At 42.3% G+C, this 18,202-nt stretch overlaps 1 protein-coding gene across 1 annotated transcript in view; it reads left to right on the top strand.

Moving 5' to 3' along the window:
* Nucleotides 1-18,202, top strand: part of LOC145341982 (sodium/hydrogen exchanger 5-like) — a 230,182-nt gene that overhangs the window by 200,422 nt on the left and 11,558 nt on the right. Inside the window, exons 13-15 of the mRNA XM_080187101.1 lie at nucleotides 1,256-1,432; nucleotides 3,457-3,529; nucleotides 11,058-11,195. Coding sequence (XP_080043227.1) covers nucleotides 1,256-1,432; nucleotides 3,457-3,529; nucleotides 11,058-11,195 — 388 coding nt within the window. The remainder of the gene's footprint in view (nucleotides 1-1,255; nucleotides 1,433-3,456; nucleotides 3,530-11,057; nucleotides 11,196-18,202) is intronic.

Here is an 18,202-nt window from a genome sequence, read left to right as displayed (position 1 = left end):
CAGAGGCCCCGACAATGAGCCCTGGAGCCAGGGGCAAAACCCTGTATTGACCCTTTGTGGGATCTCAGGCTGCATTGTTTTGGCCTTTGACAACAATTCTAATGAGTTGCCAACCTGTCTCCTATTCCTTTCAAGGATGTATACCTGCCCCATCAGTTGCCAGCCAATCAGAAGGCTGGCAGCTCAGCAACACCACCAGGAGCAGTGGATAGTCTTGGGACTGTACCTAGCTGAAAGGTCACCAGGGGAGCAAGCTGTCCTTGCATTGGATAAGTGGCATTTGGGGGCACCGGATTAGTCAGGAATGAAAGCAAGGAATAGTTTGCTGCAGCAGTGGCCACTCCATAGGACATAAAGTGGTCGATTAGGAGCCCCATCCCCACACTGAGTCATTAGGAGCTAGGCCACCCGGATTCAAAAGATAATCTCCCGACATTGCGGAAAACCCACCCACTGCTGGTAAAATGCTAGTGGCAGTTTGAAGAGGCCTTAATAGTCCAGTGAGGTGGTCAAGTTGGTCTCTGGGAAGGACTGCTATCCTCCACCTTCCCCGACACTGTTTAAATGCAAGAGACAAATGCCTTCCCAGTCCTTTTTACAGGCCTTTATAAATTGCTCCCTCAGCCCATCCTGAGAACACTGGCAATTTTCAGTCCATGATAACTATGTACATGTTTCCAAATGTATTAATTCAAAAACATTACAGGAAAACATGATAATTGGTTAAATTTAGGACAGAGATTCTTTAATCTTTAGATAACTGATCTGACACGATTATAAGCATTTTTGTTTATATTTCTTTCCCCTTTAATTTACTTTCCACCTGGCCACCCATTTGCTTCCAATCAAGAGCGTGCTGCTGAATCTCACAAACCCCTCTACAAAAGAACTTCTCCATTTGACTACCTCTCTTTCCAACATCAGAAATATTTTCTCCTTCCCTTGAGCTGCTCCATGAATTGGAGTTGGGAACAACCTTTTGGGAATCTTGGGCAACACCGTAGTGGATACCCAAAGCCTGTGTTAGCAGGCCTTCTATTTTACTGCATAAAATTAAAGAACAAAGCAAATCGCTGTGGTTTTATGGCTTCAGGGTCTAATCAGAGAAATAACGCAAGCTGAATCAATTAATAGTGCGAAAAAGGAGATTCTGTACTATTAACACAGTTTGACAGTTAATAACATTTTTTATTGTTAGCGCTGTCAATATATACTTGTTTTTATTATGATGAATGTTGGTTCCATGTTATACCAGTATCAAGGAAATTATAGCCGGCACTTCATCGCTCAAGGTGAACAAGAAAGGCAAGAAAGAGAAGTTTTCCAACGAAACATGAGAAGTCGTCTTGAGTCATTCAAATCCACCAAGCATAATGTATACTCTTCAAAGATCAAATGCAGGCATAAGAAAGAGCACAAGTGTCAAAAAAGGGTAAGTTCCCTTTCAATTGAACATACCCGAGATTACATTTTAAAACCTTAAAACTTTTTCAGGGTAAAATTGTTTTCCACACTTGTTGCTAGAGGAAAAATAATCCACTTGAAAGGAAATGAGAGGAGGTTTGACTGTACAATTTTCCCTCTCTGTGAGCATATTCTCTTTCATTTTAATGAGTGGTAAGCTGAATCATGCATAATAGTGGAATGCTCCAGGCTCAAAGAATGTAAAAGACATGAAACCCTTTTTACATTGCATTTAGTTATGGTTCAATTTTATTTCAGGATAGCTCTTACAGATAACAATACCTTCTACAGAAATGATAAAGCTCCTTCTTTCTATTCCTTCAAATGATGTCATAGAAGTCAAGTCTTTCAATTTATAAAGTAAGGCATTGTCATTCCCCACTGGTGTACTAGCGACTGCAAAAGTTAGTGACTTCAACTTTACCCTGCACTCGGCTACGGTCTAATCAGTTGTTGTTAGAATGCATATTGTTCTTTGAGTTACTTTTTCTTATGATCGCAAGAGCAATCTCAACTGGCAAGCCTCTGTTTCCAAGATCAAAGCAGCCACCGAGTATCTTTGACACTGATGATAACCTCAGAAGAATTAGTTAACATTTTTGTGCTGCCTGCTTTTAGCCAGAGGCTCTCAGAGCAGTCAGAAAACAGGAAATGCCGGAAATGAACAATAGGTCAGTCGGAAAGATGGAAGGGTTAATCCTTCATCAGAACTTGCTTAATTTGATAAACTTTGGTCAACTTTGTCAAGGCAGATTGATTTCAAATTTCTTAATTTTGAGCCACTAAGCTGCAGTCTTAATCGAACTGGTTTAACAGAAAACCAATGGGACAATGTGGTGCACTGATTTGCACCTCGTCTGATATTGACTTCAACTGTCAGTAAAATCAGGCAGGATGTTAAACCAGTGATGCACACAATCCCATAAGTTTCCTAATGTGTAAGTTAGATTAAGACTAACCTAAAGCCTTGTTTGTAGTAATTTAGTTAATATTTAATAAATTGCCTCATTTTAATTTGAATCTTAATGATTTGCATTCCAGTCTTGTTTCCTGAACTGTGCATCATGTAAGTCAGGTATTCTCCTCTCTCCTTTATTCCATGTGTGATGTGCTCTTATAAATAGTGATATCTCACCATTAAAGGTACCAGCCCAAGAGGTTCTACCTTTTGATAGGAATATCCAGCACTTCCATCTCCACCAGCCCCCACCCCACACTACACAATGCACAAGGTATCATTTTGATATTTATTTCCTCCAAGGACAGACAGCATGCAAGTAAAGATATTTGTTGAGGTATCCTGCTAGCAGGAGAACTGGCAAGAGACCTGCATTGCCTCTTTTTGGGAAAACCCACTGAATCACAAGTCAGTCAGGCAGTGGCGAGTCCACCAGTGGGTCTTCCTTGAGAATCAAGACGCTGGGGTTGAAGTGTCACCTACTGAGAACTGCTAGTTTTTTAGAGGCCGGTAGCTCTTCTGATCAGCAGTGTCACTGAGAAGAACCTGGCTGCTGTCCAGGAGCCCTAGGATAGCAGAGGACTGAGGCTACAGGTAAGTAATGGGAGTGGAGGGGTTTGTTTCATGGCATGGGGGTTGCAGTGGGGAGGACAGGGAGGTTGGAGATAAGGACAGGTGAGTGGCTCTCAACAGGTCATCCCCTTCCCGATATCCAGTCCCTTGACTAGGGGTTGAGGGATTTCCTACAACATGACAAATTTCACATGTCATGCATGTCCTGTGGCAACAGGCTCGCCTATCGCTGGGTTAATCCCAGCAGCAACGGGTTGAGGCCTTCAAGTGGTCATTAATTGACCTCACTGACACAATAAAATGATAAGAATTCTGCTCCCAATTTTACTGTTATGATTTTGTTTTTGTCTGTTTGTGTGCACATGTGTGTGCGCGTGTGTGTGGGCGCACGTGTGTGTGTGTGGGCGCACGTGTATCTTTTTAAAGATGAATTAATTCACCGCTTTATGTGTTTCCAACAGAGAAATGCTGAAGGTATAAATGGTCAAGTACCTAATGATAAATTACAGCGAAATGTTAGTTGGCAAGACACAGGTAGGCATATAATTGATTTAATACTGTTACAAGTTAAAGTACAATTTTTCCTTTCTCTGTCTTTCCTGTATAGTTCCCTGAAATCCAAGATATTGTAGAACTGCTTAAAACTGCTCGTCATGAGATCAGTGCTTCTTTCATTGACTTTATTTAACCAAAGCAGATTAGTTGGCAGAGGGCCTATATAGTTCAATACATCCATACATACTGCTACAGTTAGGAGTCAACAAGGAAAATATTTCAGGTTTCTTGATGAAAAAATATGCTGTACTTAAAAATATTTATTCCAACATCCCATTTAAAAAAAGCTTTTTATGGAAAGAAGCCCAGGGCTATCTCTGCAGCAGCGGCCTTTTAGATATATTATGAAAGCTCTACTGGATCTATGACTCGATAAGGTCAACCTCTACCATAGGGTAACTGAAAGCCTGGAGGGCAGTTGAACTCTGCATTAACCTATACATCTTTAGGATCTCTGGGAGATCCTGAGAGTAAACATGCAATTTTATATTTGAAGTTTGTTAAGGCCCGCCGCCGCTGCCCGCGCGCACACACACACACACACACACACACACACACACACACACACACACACACACACCCCCCCCCCCCCCCCCCCCCGCCCCGGTATGGGCTGCCAGTCAGATCTTCTGGTCCCGCCAATGTCTATGGCGTTTTGTATGGTACACCCGCCCTGCCACTGACGCATCTGCCACTAGGGATGGAGGGGGTTAATCTTTGGTGAGATTGGTAGATCCCACTGACAAGAAGGGTCGGAAATTCCTCTTTATTTTACAATGCATAAAAGCCTGATGACTGCTTTCTTTGGAAAGATTTATGAGTTTAGACTGCCCATCCTCCCACTTGAAAGAGATTGTTGCCTATTAATGCTATGTCTTCAACGGTCGCATACAAAAGGCATCTTTATTTTTTTGCTCACGGTAGGATATGCAGAAAAAACTCTTCCTAATTTCCAATGTACAAGAAATTTGCACTCAGCAAATTGTGTTCTCATGTAATATCCCATTTTTAAGAGTAGGCATCACTTTACAAAATTATTAAACAATCTGAAGATACAGAAGCTTTTTGACTTAAAATAAAATTGTCTGCAAACCTGAAACAAATGATTAAGATAATGAGCTGGTCTGCCCAATCCCCCTACCCACCCCGTAGACACCAGACGCCCCCCCCACAACATGCTGTCAATTGCCTCTGTGCCAGTCTCACACCTCCCCCCCAACAGATATCGCCAATTGCAGCCCCCCCCCCAACCCCGGCATAGTTCCCTCCCTCCCACCCTGATCACAACCCCTTCTGCAGAGTTCCCTCTCCCCTATCCCACATTCACCAGCTTGGTAGAGTTCCCCACTTCCCTCCCACTCCAGCAGAGCTCCCCACTTCTCTTCCACCCTGGCAGAACTTTCCCCTTCCCTCAACCGGCAGAGTTCTGCCCCTTGTCTCATAACCCCAGCAGAGTTCACCTCTTCATAGCCCCCCTCCCAACCTCCGTGCTGCAGAGTTTCCATTGGCTCCCCCATCAGAGCTCCGCCCCAGAGGCTCCACCCTAACGATGCCCAGTGGGCAGTGCCAAGGTGTCCAGTGGGTAATGCCAGGGTGTCTTGTGTGCACTGCCAGGCAGGCACTGCCCCATGTGTACAGTTGGACCTTGCTCCTGACCACCCAGGGAGCTTCAATGGCCTCCAATCCCCCTGTGAGTCCACCATGTCTGATCTCCCCATGTGGAGATCAGCTGTGTTCTTGCCAAGGAGAATCTTGACCTTGGTAAAGATAAATGAACCGAATGATACTGGTTCTTGTTATGCACGTCATTAGTGTTTAAATCGACTTTGCACCTCTTTTGGACACAAAGCCAATTTCACCAGCAAAGCATGGCCCGTACAATCAGGGGAAGTGAAAAACAGGGTGCGTTTCTTACTTTCATCTCCCACCCCATCTTACCACCATGAAAGTCATAAGATTGCACCCAATGTCAGAGACACTGCAGTAGAGCTGCTGCACACATGTCACTTTGTTCCATTTCTGTATGTCATGTTCTTGCCTTCAGTTCTGTAAATAAAGGAGGGACACAACCAATGACCGTGATAGTTCTTCTGACAGAGTAACTGTCAAATCGTAACCAGCTCTAAGTTTTTGCTCCAGAAATCACAGATTGATCCATGGTTCGACCCAGAAACACAGTGTGTAAGTGAGACAACAAGACCCTACGATGTTTCCGCATATACTTGGCATATGAGTAGATTCATCTTTTCAGCCATGACATGCTATATTTACATTCGAATCAGCCTTAATTTTTCACTCTACAAATGCATGTTTTGCTTACTTTATAACTGGGCTTAAAGGCTCAAGCAGGCAACATGGGCTGTATTGTGAAGATGTGTGGGAATGTAAGACAGGCCAGCATAGTGAAGACCACATGTTGTGAACAACAAAGAGAAATGAGGCTTCCAACAAAACAAATGAATTGCAAAAATGGTTTCAAGCTAAACTGTGTAATATTTGCGAACTCATCAAATATCTGTATGGCAGCAAGTGAATTTAGTGTGAGTGAAAATCTGGTGTGAGAATGGAAGGAGAAATCTGCCTTGAAGAAATTCCCAAGAACAAATGTGGCATGAGAATAGGGAGCAGGCTTGCATTGGAATGGATCCTGAAAGGTCATCAGAATTGATACAAGAAATGCAGTGCTTATATCCACACTTAAGTGGATCAGACAAAACCCTGAGATTTCGGAGCAACAGATTATTGGTGTAATCACGTTATGGAACAAAAATGCCAAATGTTGCAGGAGAGGACCAAGGTTGCTCAGAGACTACCAAAAGACCTTGATGCTTGGTGAAATCTTACCAAAAAAATGGCAGAGTATTGGATCCAGCAAGAAAAATGGTGTGCTTCTCTCCAGAGAAACAGACTGGTTTTCTTTCCAGGTCTTACAACACATCGTCAGAAAAACAAATGGGTGTGTTTCACACTATCATGTAGAAGGGTGGGGCTGCAACACACCGGCAAAGGCCAGCTGCGCTGAGAGCCAGGACACCACAATCAGACCAAACAATAAACTTCATCCCATCCCACCACCGAGGTTTAAGGCGCTCCCTTCCAACATTGCTGGCATTCACTCCAGATGATCTGAGTTGGCATTGGTCCCCCCTCCTGTAATCAGAATCGGCACCTCTCCTCCCCTCCCACCCTCCAAACCCTCTCAATGCCAGCTCTCCCAACCAAATAGTCAATACCAGCATCTGCCCTGATGACCTTCCGCCTGAACATCAGATCTCTTCCCCCCAACCCCCTCATCTAAACAGCCATCGCAAGCCACCTCAACTTACCCCCCAAACATCAAATACCTTTGCCGCAACCCACTCACCCAAACATCTGTTGCCAGCATGCCCAGCTTCCACATCTGCCCCCCCTCACCACCACAAACAAATGATTTCCCCCTCCCCCATGAGGCTCCCAATGCTGTCTACCCTGGCATTACCTCCTGGCACAGGTTGTTGACAGTGCCAGATTGGTACCATGCCAACCTGCAATGCCAACCTGTGCCAGGAGGAATTTCCAGGGCATGGCCTGGTCATGACCCACTCCCCCAGAATGTCTGGGTGAACCTGTCATAAACCACATCAATATGACGTCACATCGGCAAGGTTTCAAAATATGCCTTAAGATCAATATATAGTGAGGAACATCTTTAATGTATTCAAATGTAATGAAATAAAGTTCATACCCATTGTGAACATGAATTTGATTACGTCACCAGTGACGAGTGGCGAAAATCGCAATTTTGTCAAAATTCATGACTTATGGGTTTCACTGGATCTTGAGTACTGATGCCATTCCTGTGCATGGCAAAAATGGGCTGAAGAACACCCCCATCAAAATGATTGGTTTCCAGTGATTCATCATCAAAAACATAAGTACTCATTATGTCACATTGGCAATGTGTCTGAAACATCCATGAACTTTGATATACTTAGCTACTGAGCTGTGGAGTGGAAAGAGTTAGAAAAAGATCTAGTAAACACCAGAGGATATAAGAAGACAATATTTACAGTAGTACAAGCCCACAGGTACAACAAAACAATATTCAAACCTATGGTAATGTTCAAGCATAAAACCATGTAAAAGATCAAGTGACCTGCAACAGGAATTTTTGTGCATGTCCATGACAACGATCGGATAGATGAGAATGAAGCAAAACTGTGGATTGATAATGTGTGGAATGTAGGCATTCTGGCGGCATATATAAAGAATGCAGATTATTACTATGGGACATGTTCAAATCTCATATAAGCGAACTGATTTGGAGGTGCTTATGAATAAATTGCACCCACATTACAGTTGTACCAGGGAGTCTGTTTAGATATGTGCCTCAACCAACCATTTAGGGTCATACTCACACCCAGTGGAATAAGAATATAGTTGACAGAGAAAGAACATTCAAGAGCTGGAAATCTATGCATGCTTGATATCATGTGATCTCACCATCAAATCATGAGATGCTGTTAATGCACAAACTGCCATCAGATCATTCAAAAAATGTAGAATATTTACTTGATGGACAGTGTTGGGAAATGTTTTTTTTGGGAGGGAAACAAAAAGTGCCAAATTTGTCTAGAGTGAGATCCTCATGATGATGCCATAACCAAAGTATATCAGAATCAATTAATTCTTTGCACGAAGGCAGTGAATTTGATATGTCTTAAAATACTTTCATTGTGGTCACAGTTATGCTTGTACAATTATTTATTCAATAAACTATGCCACATTAATTTAATATGAATTACCAGTGGGTTTTTTTTTTCATATTTCAAAATGGCAACCCACACCAGTGGTTCACACGTTATAGCTGGTGTGTAAGTTGACTCCATTTTTAGAATAATTTTTGGAGGCTTCAATGGTCAGCTAATGCGCTGTTATTCATAGTACCTCTGTCATCCTGAAGTTTAATAGTTATTTTTATGATATCACAAGCTAAAAACAGTAGAAATTAAGAATGCTTTCCCCTTAATTCATTCAGAAGGATCCTACAATCCATCCAGTGTTCATGCTAGTGCATGTCAAATGTTGGAAATGCACCATTGGAATCAGTTGAGATGGGCTATTTATTCTGAAGTTGTGCTTATTCATCTCTGAGAAGGGAAAACTTGCAGAGTAACCCCTCAGAAAGTTACATTAATGGGGCAAATTGTAAACTAGAAAGCCATACATTGTCCTGTATTGGAAATGTCTTTGTCTACCTTCATCATCTCTATAAATATATTTATAATCTTTATATTATTGCTAAATAAATGTTAATTTTTCTTTAAAAAAATGAATCAACCCAGTTGATTCACACTGTTTTATATACTCATTATATTGTAGGGACAAAAATCCATTTTCCAGCCATATTTGATAATAGGTAATTGTGCTGTGCTTTCCTTAGTTTTTGTCTAAAAACATCACAGGACAACCTTCTTCTCCACCACACCTTGGTCCCAAGCAAAAAAAGAGAGGAAATCAAGTAGGACACTCATGACAACAGTTTTCAGGGTAGGGAAAGGGGGAGGGATGGCGGTGGTGGGCAGGGGGAGTGTGTTTGCACCTGCATCACGCACAAGCACAGAAGTTGAAAAATATCACCTGCCCTCCTCCTTAATTTTCCTTCCCTGGCAATGAAAAACCACTTGTTTTGAGGGCTACCCGGAAGAAGATGGCCTCTGGTCATGCATCCAATGTCTCTCTAGGAGTATCAGAGAGAGGCAGCCAGTAAGTCCTGGAAGCTGCAAACAAATCTTTCTTTCATGGATAATGGGAAGTAATCATCTAGTTGTTATACATAGACAACATCCAGAAGGATCTAAAACTGGGAGCCCATGCCACTGGTGCAGTGATCCTAGCTGTAAACACCTGACCAGCACCCAGGTGCAGAAGGGATTTCAAGTCTTGCTTGTTTACTTTCAGATAAAACTTAAGCAAAGATGTTAGAAAAATAAACTTGGTTTTAAAAGAATCTTAAGAGTGTTAGCTTTACCTTTTGCTATCACAAGATAAATGCAATAAGGATGAGGAATACATTCCATTTAGTTAATTCACCAGAAAGATCCTATAATTCATTCACTGTTCCATCTTTTTTTGTTAAGTAATTGCAGAATCTTTGCTATTTCTTGTCCATTCCACGCATTGTTCATTCTTTGTCTAATGAATTTCCTGACAATAGTCCTCAATTTGTCTTTTACTAAATTGCCCCAGTGTTCGCTTTTTTTGACATCTTCAACATGCTACACTGTATTTCACTTTGATGTTGGATTGCCTTGTGATCTTGATGGTTTTCTCAGTTGCACTGGCTATAACTAACTGCCGGAAGAAGTCATTGCTGGGAACACAGTTATTGCCAGTATGCATCATTCTATGTTTCATCTATAAAACCTAAGACATTTTAACAACTTGGATTTATAGTGACCCTCACCCAACTGTTAATGAAGCCTACCAGAGGAGATGGTGTAAAAAATGTAAATTGTTGCTTATGTGGCAGAGATCCCTATGAACAGACATGGTTAAAAAAAATCAGGCATCACCAGGTGGTGTAATGAGACAATAGGATGACTATTCACAACAAAAAAAACTCCTTCAATATTGATTGCAGTATTCAACTCCAGCACAATTCCAGTACTTTAAAATATGCCAATTATCAGCAAAAAATGAAGTTTTGACATTTGAACATCAGTTGTAAATTTGTCTAATTTGAAGTAAAGTTAGAAGGGACAAGAGAGCTATTGGTGGTGTTAAGGAAAAGAGTAAGTTGTGGGCTGTAACTCTATAACGGACATGCCACGAAGCCACAGCAAATGGAATCATGCAATGAAAACAACAGGAGCTCATTAAGTATAAGAAAGGAAATCAGAACTGGTAGAAGCAAAATTTGGGAATCTCGCTCTTGGTGATATTTAGTATTGCTACAAACTGCAAATCCTTCTTTCATCTTGAAGTTGTTTGCAATAGCAAAAGGAAAAAGATTATAAGAGTTGAATATTATTGTTTTTCCAAATTTCCTTCTCTTCCTGCAACCACTACAGTTCTGGGGCTAAAGGCAATTCCTCTCTCTAATTCTTGCAGTGATCAGTTAACTCTATAGGTAGGATTTTACAGCCTCGCTCAAGTGAAACCAAAAAATCTCATCGAAGTCAACAGACATTTCTGTTGTCTGTCCCAGGCCACTCCAATTCTGTGGCAGACAGGACAGTAGAATTCCAGGGAATATGTCACATCTGGCGACTCCCTGATGTTTTGGCTTAGATCTAGAGTGGACAATACATTTGCCCACTGAGCCATACAGGAGAGTGAAATAAGTGAGATCATGTTTTGGTCAAACATGAGGTGGCTAAGATCATTTATTTGTAAAATTTACTTTAAAAACTCCCATCTTCAATCAGTTACATGAGTGGGAGTAATTGGATTCTATATTCCTCATTGTTTAAAACTAATGTACAGGCCACTGGAGCCACTAAACCTTTCTTTCTACTGCTCCTAGTTCCCGTTTTTGTCGAAGTTGACTCAGAAGATGAGGAAAAGGATAAATCTACAAAAGTGAGAGAACAGGAGGATGACGAGGGCATCACCTTTATGGCAAAAGCAGCAAATGAGAACCCCCAAGAAAGAAAATTTTCAGGTACAATTTTGGATTTGCAAAGTAAATTGGACAGTTAGGTCCAGATACTTATGGGGAGGCAGGGAATGTGCCAGGGAAACTGCTGAAGAATTCAGCTAGGACTGGGGAGCTGGAGTAACTGTTAAACTTACCATCAGGGCCTTATTGCCATATTCTTATTCTATTTGTTGCCCAACCAAATTTACAACCTGGTTGGCAACAGGGAGGTAAAGCAGAAGCAGGAGGCTGCAGCCAGGTCCTTTGGGGACAGTCTTCAGCAATCAGGAAGAGGGAGTTCACCAATCCAGGCTGGGCTGGGAGTGCCAGGCAGATTGGAAAATGCAGCAGGTGGGAGGAAAAAAGAGACTATGTTTAACAGAAGGGAAACTGAAAGCTTCCTTGAGGAGCTGAGGGAAACACCCCTGCTCCCCCTCCATGGCTCACAAGAGCTGCTGGAAAAGGCATTCACCTATGGAGCCAACTGCTCCTGCCTTTCTTTCACTGCCAGGTTTCCTGTTCCCTGGGAAATCTCCACATTTTAAATTGCGTTTCCAATTGTACAATGGGACTCAGTTTAAATAGGTTCATGAAATAACCCACCTCCCTGCACAGCGTGGCACTCAAATGCCACAATACTCATCACCACATAAATGTGGCAGGCACGTGCATGTGCATGGCGATTTGTGGGCACATTCCCCATTATTATGTCTTTAATTTTTCCTACTCTGCTACCCTCTCTTGCCCCTTATAGTGGTGTAACAGCAAGAGGATACTGTTAGTAAGCATAGTTCTCCTGCTGATAATGAATTAGAGAACTAATTTTGCAAGAAATAGGAACAAGCCGAATTATGTTATGTATCCACATTGAGCATCCAACTGAGCTTCATGAATACTAGTCGCCGCATCAGTAAATGAAAACATTTCCTCAGTATGAGAGAACCAATGACAATTTCATTGAGCAATTCGTAGAATCCTTACAGTACAGAAGGAGGCCATTTGGCCCATTGAGTCTGCAATGACTCTCAGAATGTGCATCATGCCCAGGTCCAGCCCCCCTGCCCTATCCCTGTAACCCTGAGCATTTACCATGGTTAATCCACCTAACCTACACATCTTTGGACTGTGGGAGGAAACCAGAGTACCCAGAGGAAACCCACACAGACATGGGGTAAATGTGCAAACTCCACACAGATTGTAACCCGAAGCCAGAATCAAACCTGAGTCCCTGGCACCCTGAGGCAGCATTGCTAGGCACTGTGCTACTCATATTCATATGTTTTATTCATATGTCTGCAAGGATTTTCTTGCCCCATTGATAATATTTTAAATCTTTCCCCATAGGGAAGGATTGGAGATATCTCGAGCTGCACTGGATCCAAAATAAACACGATAATTTTGTTACACAAACATACTGAAAAGGTCTTCATTAGGGTCTCTTTTATAATAGTCCTGTTTGCAACATACATACTTAAGAGTTGACATCAGCAATGCCTACTCCTGTGTTCCATTCTCAGATATGTAAATAGTGATTTTTATTTTTGATTTTTTGAGATGTCAATTGTCTCATCATTCCTTGGTGATGTTTCAAAAGTCTTCATGTTTGAGGTTGAACCACAGGATCCATGAACAGAACTTGGAAACATTGTGGCAGGCTTTCCTCACAGTTCGCAGTTAATTTCCCTCATTAAGCTGCATGGAGTGCTGATTTTCCGAAGGTGGAAACTAAATATGGTGCTAGTTGCCATGTTTTCAAGTTGTAAAAGCAGCAGTAAATGACTTTCAAAAATTTCCAATTCTTCTAATTGTCTCTGTGACCATTTAGAACGGGATATAGACCTTAAAGAATCTAGCCAATTATCAACCTTACATTTAAATTATACCTTTGGTTATCTCTGCACCTAGGAACAATGATTTACACTGTGGATTTACAGTGAGTCTCTCAAAAGCTACGTTCCTGTGCCTCTGCTTAGCATTACCATCAATTTAACCTTGCAACATTTGTTTTAATTTGGATTGAAAAACAGTTTCACATGTTGCGTGCCCTTTTGTTTCTGGTATTGTCAAGATCTTTTGAGGATAACTCAGTCTTGTTTCAGTCATTAGCCACACCAGTGAAGGCATAGAATCGGAGGTTTTCAAGAAGGAGCCCCCTTGGAAATTTCAGAATGATGAACCCATACCCTCGCAGAGCGCTCAGCTAGTGCGACCTGGTCTCATTCATCTCCACAAGATCAGAAGTAATTCAACAGACTCGCAGTTGTCCATCGAAATAAGAGAGCAGCGTCAGCAAACACACCAACAGTAAATAATACAATTATCAATTTATTTCCTTCTAAAAGGGCAATTATCTTCATCTCCTTTTTCCTTCAATCTGGAGCTCTTCTGCTTCTGTCCTTCAGCTATCTCTGTGGAACATCAAAAACTTGATATATTCTAAGATGTAATATGCAACACCCTGAGTTAGTATCAACTTTAAAAACACAGCGCATTTTACCATTTTATTTCTACCTGCCTTTTTTTAAATCAGGGTATTGAATGAGGGATAACCTTACAGAGGTGTATAAAATTATGAGGAGCATAGATAGGATGAATGCACAAAATATTTTTCCCAGGGTAGGGGAATTGAAAACTGGAGGGCATAGTTTTAAGGTGAGAGGGGAAAGATTTAAAAGGGACTGAAGAGGCAACTTCTTCACATAGAGAGTGGTGCATAGATGGAATGAGCTGCCAGAGAAAGTGGTTGAGGCAAGTACAATAGCAACATTTAAAAAGCATTTGGATAACTACCTGGATGGGAAATGATTGGAGGGATATGGGGCAAATGCAGGCAACTGGGACTAGCTGGGAGGGCAGCATCATCAGCATGGACCACTTGGGCCGAAGAGCCTGTATTGCTCTATGACTCTATGACTCCCATCCCATCCGCCGTGCAAAGGTCCATTGACTTCAGACAGATTTTCTGGCTTCAGATTCTATAATGAAAAGCTCACATTGAACTTTAAGAACTCATTAAATTGGAAACTATACATTTGGGTTCCTGAAATATCCTGTTAGTGATGTAAGAGTTGTCAACAAGAAAGTATTATGTTCACCACAAGTTATCCTTGCTGAAATAAGGATATTTCTGGACTTACCAATGTTTCATACATGGACCTAGTAGAAAGAGTATGCAACTTTTCATTGACATTTGACAAACAGCTGCATTTTAAATAATGAGTTTTAGGACTGAGATGAGAGTTACATGGCCACATCTGGTCTAATGCAAACTATTTTTGGGTGCATATTGACACAAAAAGTAGCAATATAATTTGGATGTTGAATTCCAAACTGGCACCAAAGTGCACTCAAGCCAATTGGTGTGCGATCCCTTGTAAGAGGCCAGCTCACACCCAGTTGAGTTCAAACAGGATTGCACAACTGCAGTCCTGTTTGAAGTTGCAATGTGGAAGTGAAAAGGTTGTCATTCGTAATGACCTTAATGTAGAGCTGGAGCCAGAGTGCACACATTTGCACATGCTTACCTCCTGGGTCAGTAAGAGTATTTCCTCTCCAATATTATGCTGCTTCAAGGAATGAAACACTGCCATGGCCAGGGATACTCATGTCAGTTTTATAGGATCAGATGCAAAGCTGCGGCAGGTAGTTGTTCAGTGGCATTCAGGGGAAAGGAGAATTATGCCAGTTGGAAAAGAAAGGATGAACGACAGGAAGGTGTGTGGATGAGGGTTGACTTTGGGGAATGGAAAAGGAACCTGACTGGGCATGAGGGGCAAGAGGTGAAAGAAAGAAGAGCTGAGAAGGAGGAGCATAGTTAGGGGGTTGAAGTGCCAGCATGATCTTGAGAGAAAAGTTACAATATGAACTGATGATGTGAAGATGCCAGCGTTGGACTGGGGTGGGCACAGTAAGAAGTCTCAAAACACTAGGTTAAAGTCCAACAGGTTTATTTGGTATCACGAGCTTTTGGAACGCTTCTTCAAATGATGGAGGAGCAGTGCTCTGAAAGGTCCTAATACCAAATAAATCTGTTGGATTTTAACCTAGTGTTATGAGACTTCTTAGTATGAACTGAGTGATTCTGAGGGATGAGATCAGTCTGCTGGGTACCACACCTAGAGGGTTGCCAGTACTCTGACAATTCCATCCGCCCATAAAGTAACAGACAACAAAGCCTTGAAGATGAAGTCAGCACATGGGATGGTTGCAGGAAGACCCTGAGTGATCCCATGTTCAGTGATGCCTCTCTGCAGATTCTCCTCTAAGTTGCTTGGGCAAGAAAGGAGGTCCTCTTCCCTTGGGATGGGAGAAGGAGACTGACCCAGCAGAGTGAGCAAGACATCCAAGACTGCATAGGAGGCCAGCAGTCAGGGAGTCATCCCTCGAATCTGGCAGCAGTGTCACAAGAGGGTAAATGACCACATGCTTTCTGTCGAGGTGACTAACCACATTGCTTAACCCACAACATTACAAGATACTTGATGTGAATATGAGACTGGTAGAAAAGGCATGCCCACCAAGTCACTGGCAATAACTATGCAGCAGTATTTCGTGTCAAAGGTGCTCATCTCTCTGTGGGGGATCCTGGTTCACCAGAGTTGACTCCTGCTACTGAAGTGGCATGCAGAGTACATCATTATGGAAGACCAGGCTACCTGTACTATAGATGATCCAAATGGAGAACTATATGCAGCAGTTTGCTCAGTGAATACCACAGATATGTGCAGGCTTGCATGCAATGGTCACCTTCAAAGGCTTTGTGGAGAAATGGCTGGGAATATGGGCAAGGTGCCTGAGCGCACCTCAAGGGATCAGAGAGGGGCAAATTTGCCCTGAAAGGCAGAGGTGTGATAGCCTGATGTAACTAGGGACCACTCTCATCATTCTCCTGGCATATTTGGTGAATTCCTCAGTCCCCCTGTCAATGACACCAGCCTCTTTCAAGACTGTAATGACAAATGGCTCCTGCATTTGTACAGGAGGCTCTCAATACGGCTGGATATTCCAGTCTTCAGGCAGCCAGGGGACAGAGGACTGCCCATGTCCTGCAAAGCCATAGGGTAGCATGGTCAGCAGCCTGTCTCTGCTGACAATGGAGGGAGACCACCATGTAGAAGGACGTATAAGACAACATCTGGCTGCATTTGGGATTCATAGATTTATTTTAATGCAGTGTGCTTTGCAATCATTTTTGTTCACTAATAAATATGGAATGTTGCAAGGCAAGATGTCTCATTCCACTTCTTGTGGACTGTTCAGCCTTCAAACATGCACTGTGAAAGACTGTGTGAGGCCATTGTATTTCCTATGCTGCAACCTAATGTCCTACTCAGTGCAGATAATGGTAATAGCAATAAAATAAATTGCACAGAATTGCAAAAAGTTGTAGCTTTATTGAATTATCTGGATCTGTCCTTAAAGATCATCTGAAACACTTCTGTCAAGATTCATATCTCATGCGCTTGCGGTTCGTGGGATTCTTTACCTTGCAGCACCAGGTCAGCATCTACTTCCCTAATCTCGCTGTTGGAGGAGGCAGTGCACTTCATAACATTCTCAATTTTCAAAGCATCTCCCTCTATAGTATCAGGTGGTACCGAGTACAGCACACCACAAAATGCAATATTCTTACTGGGGCATTTGGAAGGACTCCGCATCTAGGCATCTGAGCTATCTTTCCAGAAGCTCAGTGGTTTGCTGAATGGTCGCTTGAGTTGTTCATGGTGCAGCCTGCATCCACATACATCAAGACCTGGTCAAATTTCCAGCTTGGCTGATTGTGGCAAGTTGCATTTGTGCCAAACAAGTGCCAGGCAAGGACCATCTCCAACCAAGGAGAATTCATCCATCTGCCATTGAAATTCAACAGCATTACCATTGCTGAATCCCCTACTATCAAAACGCTGGAGGTTATTATTGACCAAGTCATAATATTTTAATTCTACATTTATCTCTTTCACTCTGCATGCTAATTTTTTTTATATATTATACTTCCAGCTGTAACCGTCAAATTGGCAAGGCAATTATCTAACCTATCTCTGAGTATTATACATGAAATGGAGAACTTGGTCTGGAATTGAGGGAGGTTTGCTGTAACTCACACCTCGAGGGAATGGGGAGCTGGGTGGAGATTGAACCAGGGCAGGACTTACTCAGTTAATGGTAGGATGTTGGGGAGAGTTACAGAATAAAGACATCTCAGAGTACATGTTCATAGCTCCTTGAAAGTGGAGTCACAGGTGGACAGAGTGGTGAAGAAGGCATTCGGCATGCTTGGATTCATCAGTCAGAACATTGAATACAGGAGTTGGAATGTCTTGTTGAAGTTGTTCAAGACATTGGTAAGGCCACATTTGGAACACTGTGTGCAATCCTGGTCACCCTATTATAGAAAGGATATTATTAAACTAGAAAGATCAGAGTGTGGTGAATGTCTGGAACAAGCTGCCAGAGGTAGTAATAGAGGCGGGTATAATTTTGTCTTTTAAAAAGCATGTAGATAATTACAAGGGTATGATAGGTATAGAGGCATTTGGGCCAAAAGCAGGCAATTGGGATTAGTTTAGGTGTTTAAAAAAAAGTGCAGCGTGGACAAGGTGGGCCAAAGGGCCTGTTTCCATGCTATAAACCTCTATGACTCTAAAAACTGAACTGGACTATCTATATAAATATTCTGGCCTAAAGAACAGGTCAGAGGCTAGAAATTCTGTGGCAAGTAACTCACTTCCTGACTCCCCAAAGCCTGTCCACCATCTACATGCACAAGTCAAGAATCTGATGAAATTCACCCCATTTGCTGCATGAGTACAGCTCCAACAACAGTCAAGAAGCTCATCATCATTCAGGACAAAGCAGCCTGCTTGATTGGCACCCCATCCATCACCTTCATAATTCACTTCCTCCACCACCAATGCACTTTGAGCAGCAGTGTGTACCGTATACAAGATACACTTCAATAACTCACCAAGGCACCTTCAACAGCACATTCCAAACCCATGACCTCTAACACCAAGATGAACAAGGAATGATAC

This window comes from Carcharhinus amblyrhynchos, chromosome 4 (genome assembly GCF_965287045.1).
Source record: "Carcharhinus amblyrhynchos chromosome 4, sCarAmb.v2.hapA, whole genome shotgun sequence".
Taxonomy (NCBI): Eukaryota; Metazoa; Chordata; class Chondrichthyes; order Carcharhiniformes; family Carcharhinidae; genus Carcharhinus; species Carcharhinus amblyrhynchos.
Note: the sequence above shows the minus strand (reverse complement) of the source record. Positions and strands in the feature narration are given on the sequence as shown.